Raw genomic sequence first — 9,382 nt, forward strand, 5'->3', positions numbered from 1 at the left:
AAACCCAAAATCATAAAAACATGTTCATAATGGTCAACTTTTCAACATAGTGGAAACCCTAATGGAAAGTCAAACTTAGAAATAACATGGTACCTTTGGAGTATGCATAGGTGGAACCTATTAAAGTTTCACCACCTTAGAACCTCGAAACCCTAGCTTTTCTTGAGCTTGAAATCCAAACCCTAGATATGAACCAAACTTCTCCAATGATCATCAAGTACAAAGAGAAGAAGAATCTTAAGAACAAAACCATAGAACCAAGAATTTCACCTTAACCTTGTGTCAAACCCGAGCGCTAGATATGAGCTTGACCTCTCTACCTTCTCTCTCTTTCTCTTCTCCTCACACCCACTTCTCCTTCTTTCTCTCTTTGTGTTGTGCGAAAATGAGAGCTAGGCTCTCTCTTTATATAGGATCTAAAAACTTCCAACAACAAATCACCCATAAATGCTAAATTAATTAATTGCTCAATCACCATAAACCTTGATTTGTTTTTCCATAAATAATCCACTATAATTACTCTAATGTGTCTCATGCACCTAGTCTTTTTCTCAACCACATTCTTGATTGCTCATCAAACCCTTAATGCCGAAATTCAATGAGATGGTCGCCATTTGATCATCTTATTCATTCCTCAAATCAACTATATCAATTAATCATTAATAATCCTAATTTTCGAAATTACTAGTCATCAATCCACCATCGATTCTCTACTAAATCTAAGAATGTAGACTCACATTTGGACCTTATTCTTGATTGATAAATGATCACCATTTATCTTTGAAAATCTCTCTAAACAAATCAACAATTATAAAGCCTTTGGTCACCTCCGTATTTTCGAAAAATTAGTTCCCAAATACTAGCTAATTAAGTCACCAAACTTTCTATAATTTCTTACCTTGATTTTAATTGATGTCCATGATCCAACCAAGATCACAAAGTCCAATTTCCTTGTCACACACGCACACCCAAAGCACAAGCACACACACACACACATAAATGACAACAAACAACATTTGTTAATATATAAAATTCAAATAAAAGATAAATAATTAAAAATAAACAATGAACAGTAAATAAACAAATAAGAATTATTAAATTAATCAACAAACAAATAAATAAACAATTATTAAATAATTCTTAAATTGTGTGACCAGATATTACATACCTATAGGTATTTTTGATATTTTTTGTACATTGAATAAGTTGCAACTCCATTTTTTTTACATGACAATGTATAATGTGATTGTAGGGATCTCCCACAAATTTTCAGGAAATTCTAAATGACTCAAACAGGTTGTTGTACGTGAATATAAATATCAAAATAAGCACACGTGTAACAACCTATTTAAATCCTGATTTCGGCATCCTAAATTATTCAAAATTTCCTAAAAATGTGTGAAAGACACCCTGTATCGAAAATAGTAAAAGTAGCTATGGATAATGATTAAAAAATGACATTTGAAAATATATATATATATGTTTATAAATTTGTTTCCCAACAATGACGCTAGGCTAGGTGCGGTGTCATTGTAGATGACACACCTAATCTGGACATAAAGCTTCAGTCCCTGAGTTAAGACGGCAACGATGAACACACCGTAGTTATCACAGGTATACGACGGGTATGTGTAAGGAGCTGCTTCTATTGTGCAGTAGAAATTGCAGAGTGGTGAGATAGGTATATAACAAAAAAATCATATAAACTGTTTTATATGTGGATCCATCAATATGAAATAAGTTAATCAACAAACAATATATATATATATGTATAAAACCAAGATTAAAGGGCTACCTCTTGTAGCCTATCAAGTGTCCTTGAATCTTTTCGTAAAATTAATGATCTTCCTATCCTTGCTTTGAATACTCAAACCACAATCTTCTGAGACGTTCTCTACACCTCAAGATGTGTGTAAGCACATAGAGAACAAGAATTGATTTTCTGAATCACAAGATGTTCTCAACTCATGAGATCTTGGATTTTAGGCTAGAGAGAAAAGCTTATTTTTCTTTCTTTTGATTTGAGAGAGTGGGGAGAAAAATGAATTATGAATTTTATAAACCATCTGTCAAGAATAGAATACTATTCTTATATAGAATAGTTGTATATTATTTTCACATAATAATAATAATAATAATAATTGTAACGCCCCAATTTTCTGAGACGTTACTTAGGGAGTCCGTTTAAAATAATAAACAATAAATACCTTAAGACACTAAAAGAAAATATTTATTTAAAATTTAAACAGACAATGAGATCTCATTACTTAAAAGTAAAAATGTTGGATGTTAGGTTTAATAACAACAACATAAAGATAATAGCCGTTCAAGTCTGAAAATTTAAAACATGACATTCATTTCTAAAAAAACATAAAATAACTGGAGCCCAGCCTCTAACATGTCCTATCCATGCCTCGAGCTCGCACCACTCACTTTTTTGCTTTGCCTTTACCTGCACACAGAGTACCCGTGAGCTAACGCCCAATAATAAGAGCTATGTAGGACATAACTCCCCAAACTAGAAAACAAAAATAAACATCATAAACATAATAATCATCGTGTGATATATAAACACAATATCACACTAACATATTGTGTGCTATACTCACACACATAAATACTAACAAGTCATGTTGATCGGACATGAAATGTAATCTGCCTTGCCTGTGCTGTACTCACACTCGACATTCCCACGGTGTCACCTAGTCTAGCCTGCGCTATACTCACACTCGGCAGTTTCATGGTGGCATCCTATAATCCTGAGTTATACACACCCAAGATAATTCCTGCAAATGTTATACTCACACAAGCAGCTAGAATCTAGTAGCATGCCTACTCTATCATCTAAGCATGTCTACTAACTAAAATCCCTAACACTATCCTCATACTAGTCAACCTAATGCAACAATTTAGGTCACAAACATAATTACAGAACTTAACAAATAAGAAAACAAGGTTGTACGCATAACGCACACCATGTGTGCAGATGTCCCCTCTTCTTACCTTAAGCAGTGAATTGTCCGCTGACGTGTCTCGAACCACTTGCTGTGTTCCATCGAGGACCACCAGCTCCTAGACATCCAATTACACAGCGACAATTCAGGAAAGATAAAAATAGGCGTTAGGGTTTTATTCCAAAACCCTAATTATCGAAATAATTTAACTATGCAATTTTAACACGCATGACACGTAAAATAAAACAATTTTCCACAAAGGTTCAAACCATCATATCACATGCACAAACAAGGATGTTTCTAACGTATTGCATGAATTCATATAAATACTTTTTATGTAAAAATTACCAAAATACAATTTGATATCATAATTACATTAAAGACTCAATACTTTTCTAAAAATTATCATATGACAACAAAATTTAATAAAAAACTTTTCCAAAACCCTAAATAATCAGCAAAGGCTCATATAAGACCAGAAAAATATTTTTTAACATTTATAAATTATCTTTCCTCAATTTCTCAAATAATTTAAATAATTCAAAATAATTATACAGCCAGCCCAAAATTCAAAGTAATCATACATAAATATTCAAAAAGCTAAAATTAACTTATAAACATTATTTTAGAATTTTTTGGGCAAAATAACTATTTTTCTTAATTGATTTAATAGAAAAACCAATTAATTCAAGAAAAATAGATAAACAATTTAAAAATAAAATCTAACTGTACAAACTAGTTTCTATACCCTACAGTAATACACACAAGTTATCTAGGGTTCAGAACAGTAACATTAATATTTTTCATATTTAAAATATAGAATCAGCCAAATAAATCATGAAAATTAAATAAATGATCAAAATTATAGAGAGACTTAGCATCTCATTTTAAACATATACAAAAATTATCAGAATTTTTAGAATACTTTAAATAATTTTTCTACATTTATTTTCTTAAATCACATATATAAAAGAAAATAATTGAAGAAAATTATCAAATATGATCAAAACTTAAATATAAACATACAAAACAATTATAAATCATACAAAGATCATTTAAACATAAACTCATATTTTTCTGAACAATAAAAATATTTTTCATAATTAATCTCTATTTAAGAAATCATAGTAATTCAAAGAAAAATCAGAAAAATATCAAACCAGTTGGAAAGTGCTCTAAAATTAATGTACTAATTTTTAGGATTAAAAAATCAAAGAAAAAGCCTCCATAAATACCCAGATCGGGTTAGCCGGAGCCTCGCTGAAATCTTCTTATTCTCCATCGTCGGCGAGATTTTAACTCATCTTTCTACTTGTTTTTGTGACACAAAACCAGTTGGAATTTGTTCCCAAAGATCTCAGCACCTCAAATAATCCTTGAAGCTCAAGAAAACCGTCCCACACTACTACAAAACTGGGTTTTCCCGACGGTTTTTAATTGTCGCTATTGAGCAATGACGATAGTTGACTAACTGTCGTATTTGCCTATGACGGCGTAGGGGTAGCTACGCCGACAGTTAATAAGTGTCGTCGTTGCTGGCAACGCCGACAGTTAATACGTGTCGCCGTTGCTAGCAATGCCGACAGTTAATACGTGTCGCTGTAACATTAAATTTATATATATAAATAATATTTTTTTGATATATATTTTTTAAAACTTTTAATTATATTTTTAATAATTGAAGTTTGATATAAATTTAAATAAAAAAACTACTCACATAATTAATTATTATTACCATAACTTGTAAAAAAAATTATATTTATCATAATAAAAATTCATATACATACAACATTTATTCATACAATTGAAATATACATAATACATCAAATCCCCATGAGATTAAATAATTCTCAATAAAAACTCGTTATAATATTATAAATCCATAAACTTAAAAATATATAATACAACAAATCTCAACAAGACAACATAATTCTTCTCCAAATCACTGCAAACGCAATCATGTTTCTTTTCTCAATATTCTTCCTAATAAATCTAGACATCCACCTTAAAAGTCGGTCCTATGATATTCCCTGCACCAATGAATTAAAGACTTCAAATTATAATTAAATAATATATCTTACCATAATATATTAACGAATGAATGAGAGAACCAACAATATAAATATGTAAAATTAGTTGATTAATCTCTCTTAGAGATTATTAAACAAAAACTGATCTTGTAAGAATGCCGACAAGATTTGAGACGATTGGGAGGCCAATGATGTTGTGAATTAGAGTATAACAAAATTCCCAATTTAATAATAGAACATCCCCAATTTAATCATCATAAGAATTTAAGAAAGAAAAAAGAATGACTTATTATGGACATTTATGACACTTTGTATACTTTTAAAAATATAAAAGCACAATAAGTCCTATAATCACCAACATAATAAACATACTTATTATTTTAACATCATTGACAAAAAAAATATACCATAAATATAATTAACCATAATAATACTTGAAAGAAATATCCAGCAAAAATATATTTATATATAGATATATATATATACCAAAATCATGAAGGTAAAAAAATGAATCACACCAATAAGTACATTCATACAAGTATATGTTATAATCAAACCAATCAAACACAATTCAATTTTGCATAATAATCATGGACAAGTCTACTTAAAATCGAACAACATTTTCCCCATACTAGCAACCAACCATCTGTCAATATCAATTCAAACAACACACAAGTTTTCTTTCTTATCTCCGCAGCACACAAATTTCTCAGAACCTACTTCACTAAAACACACAAGTTCTCAACCTTCCGTTATCACCGCAGCACACAGTAACAATCGCAGAACCTACTTCACTATGGATGAATATTTAAGATATTCAAACTCCTCTAACAGTTGCATATTATTAAAATAAAATTTAAAGGCATACCTCTTGCAAACTGTTGCAAAAAAAGTTTCTTTGAAGTCTGTCTCAACACATACACACATTTACAATGTTATAATATATAATGAAAGTGAGTCAAATCAGAATTAAATAATTAAATAATAATGCAAACAGGAGAAAATAAAATATAACTAAGATATGAATGGTAATATTAAAATTTTATATACATTTTGTTTTTCTAATTGAAAGTTGATATAAATCTATTGTCCACCTAAAATACATAGAAACTACATCATAACTTAGTTTATACTATTTTCAAAATGCAAAGATGGATTACACTTTTGACAGAAAACTAATATATATATATATACACATATATTTATACCTACAATCTTTGTAATATTTATGTGCATGTAAAAGAATCACAACCAACGATCTATATGTTATATACAAACAAACAAAAATCAATAATTATTTCCTCATGAGTATACTAGTACTAAAATATTCAAAATTATAAGAAAAAATGCTTGGTAAATGGGTACATGTTATATACATTGAAATGAATATTAAATCAAATGAGAGAGGAAGAAAGTTCCAAATTTGACTGGTAAGAAAGTTGTCTTAGGCAGATAAATTCTAAGTGAACCCTTGAATGAAGAGAAGCTTGAGATCAAGTGTTTTGCTCCTCAAATCAAGCAAGCAACACTATGCTTTTAAAGAGATATGGTTAACAAACCTATTCAAGTCGGATTGAACGGTTTGAAGTGCTCACCAAACTATCAAACCTCATTTCCATTTCATCTCAAATAGACAAAAAGAATAGCCCTACAGCAGGCTACACCATACCAGATTCTCACTAAAAGAAATAATATACAGCAAAGAGAAGAGACTTTAAAATGCAATGATAACAAACCACAAAACATAGATGATTCATAATAGCAATTACTTGAATAAGATTTAGAACAAGTTTACTGGCTAATTACCAATGAACGGAAAAATAATGATGAGCATCAAATTGTTTCTGATTTTGAAACAAGTCAAGTATTTTGGTAAGCTGTGATTCTGTTACTATAGATATTTGTGAAATATAATCATTTCCTCTTGATTTTGCATAATAATATGCGTATATATATTTGGCAACTTCTCGATAATTTCAAAAAATGGTAACCATGACATTCAAGAAGGAAATACTAGTTTTAATATTTCATCATGGTAGTATATATGAGAATCAATCTTAAGCACATCAACACAATTGCTAGGGAGTGTTATTTCTTTATATATTTTCTAGTCTGAAAATATATTTTGCAATAAAATTTCTTGAAATGTTGGACATACTAGTTGACAAACTTTGGTTGAATTGAATTAATTAACACTTTCAATCACGGACTTAACAAATCATCTCAGACTAGCTCTTTTGGTTTTGAATTCCATTGCACTACAGACTTAACAAACCACATAGAAACTATAGTGTCTTTATAGTGTTTGATTCCTTCATCTTACATTTAGATTTTCCTCCAAGCCATAAATAAGAAAACAGAGCTAAGCTTAGTTTTTTTTTGTTTTTTGCTTGAATGTTTGGTGATAAAAATAGTGAGGAAAGCATTAAAGCAAATATATCATAAACAAATGAAAGAAATGGATGAACAACTGTGTACCTGGAGAGATGGTAGTAGCTTCTCCCAAGAGCTTCTGATGAATACAACCCACATCTTTTAATTTGTAGAAAGGATTTGTGTTTATTTTTCTTGCATTACCAGAGGCATTTCAAAAATAAAAGCTGAAAAAAAAAAGGCTTTACGACCTTCAAAAGTGAAAATATGTTGATATGAAAACATACAAAATCAGAAAATGTATACCACTCAATTCAAAGCAAAGGACTAATAATAATATTGATTCAAAAAACCAGAATATGAGTGATATCACAAAAGTCACCATACATTGAATGAAGCATTTCATCAAACAGTTAGTATACATAAGTATAAAATAATCTTAATCGAAATGAAAACAATCTTATGATTTCAAGAGAAAGAAAGAGCATACAAAGTATGGTGGGTTTTGAAGCTTAGATCACGAGGAGTATGGTGGTGATGGTGGTTAGGCTCGGGGAGGCTCGGGGTAGTCGGAATCTTGCCGGAAAATGCAGGAGGCGGACGGCTTCGGACGGTTGGTTGACAGCCCTGGGCGGCGCGTACCGTGGTGAGCTCGCGAGGGTAGACGTTTCGAGGGTCAGCGGCTCGACTGGGCTGGTGCGTGTACGGCTCCGGCAATGGGACAACGAGTGGTCGGGCTTGGCAGAGGCAACGCATAGTGAGAGAGAGAGCTTCGGTGAAGAGAGGGAGAAGAAGGAAAGAGAAGTTTTAAGTTTAAGTTTTTTTTTTAACTTTTCTTATTTATTTAATTACAAAAAAATCTGACTTTTCATATATAAATTCATTTTTAATTAACACAATTTCTTTTTTAATCAAATTAAAAGCATTTTGATACTTATTTCTAATAATAATATACCAATTGGTTGATCAAATTTTTTTTTATTCTGATTCTCATAATTTAAAATATAAATCTTTAATTCTTGATAAATCTCATTCATCAAATTTAAAAATTTCTTATTATTTATTGAAATAATAATAAAATTTAACAAAAAGTAAAACTTTTTAAATTCAATTTATTCTCCATTTCTAAATTTTAATGTCACTTATTAATTATTCCAAGAAATAATACTTAATTTGGAACATAAATCAATCTATTATCCCATTATATAATGAAATTTAAATTTTAATATAAAAATTATTATAAATATAAAAGTTAATAATATGAAAAATTAATAAAGAAAATTAGTTTTAAAAGATTTTAATAAATATATTTAATTTTTATAAATATATATTTAAAAAAATTAGTTTATTTTTAAAATTAAATTATTTATTAATTATATTTTTAGATTTTTTTATTTGGATTTCGACGACATTTTATAACTGTCGGTATTGGGTTTTTATTAACTGTCAGCTTTGAGGTCAATAACGACAATTTTTAATTGTCGGTATTGGTCTCGAATTAACTGCCGGCGTTGGGGCCAATAGCAACACATTTTAACTGTCGGCATTAGTCTCGAATTAACTGTCGGCATTGGGGTCAATAACGACACATTTTAACTATCGGCAATGGTCTTGAATTAACTGTCGGTGTTGGGGTCAATAGCGACAGTCAAAAGCAACGGTGGCAGTTATTAGCTGTCGGCGTTGGTCTTTATGCCTACAGTTTTTAACTATCGGCGTAGAGTTCCGCTAAGCAATTACGACAGTCAACAGAGTTGACTGTCATGGTTGGGTGTCGGGAAAGCCCAGTTTTGTAGTAGTGCCATGATGGCCGGATCGTGCTTGTCTTCCTCGTCGCCGATGTACTGTCAAAAATGGTGGTCAAAATACAAAATTTTGTTTTAGAGCTTTTTGATCCATTTCTTCACGTCCAAAACACTTCTTAAGGTCCCTCTAAGCTTTCTAAACACTTCAAACAAACCCGGAACCTCCCATGTTTTCTTAGATCCAAAATTATTCAAGAACACCCACTTTAATGGTGAAAAT

At 30.4% G+C, this 9,382-nt stretch overlaps 1 protein-coding gene across 6 annotated transcripts; it reads right to left on the bottom strand.

Annotated features, from left to right (window-relative positions):
- Positions 1-4,744: 4,744 nt before the first annotated feature.
- LOC133831267 (uncharacterized) lies at positions 4,745-8,182 on the bottom strand. 6 transcript variants are annotated; one of them, XR_009892462.1, is made up of 4 exons: positions 7,848-8,178; positions 7,463-7,584; positions 5,853-5,889; positions 4,751-4,984 (listed from the first exon to the last, which is right to left on the bottom strand). XR_009892462.1 is itself a non-coding variant. In XM_062261505.1 (4 exons), exons 1-4 carry the CDS (start codon positions 8,111-8,113, stop codon positions 4,973-4,975), a joined length of 369 nt encoding a protein of 122 aa, XP_062117489.1. In that variant the 5' UTR covers positions 8,114-8,179; the 3' UTR covers positions 4,751-4,972. The 6 variants fall into 6 exon arrangements, 2 of the variants coding, with proteins under 2 accessions (XP_062117490.1, XP_062117489.1); XM_062261505.1 differs by having other exon boundaries at positions 7,463-7,516; positions 7,848-8,179; XR_009892464.1 differs by lacking the exon at positions 5,853-5,889 and having other exon boundaries at positions 4,745-4,984.
- Positions 8,183-9,382: the final 1,200 nt, after the last annotated feature.

This window comes from Humulus lupulus, chromosome 4, assembly GCF_963169125.1.
Source record: "Humulus lupulus chromosome 4, drHumLupu1.1, whole genome shotgun sequence".
NCBI classification, from domain to species: domain Eukaryota; kingdom Viridiplantae; phylum Streptophyta; class Magnoliopsida; order Rosales; family Cannabaceae; genus Humulus; species Humulus lupulus.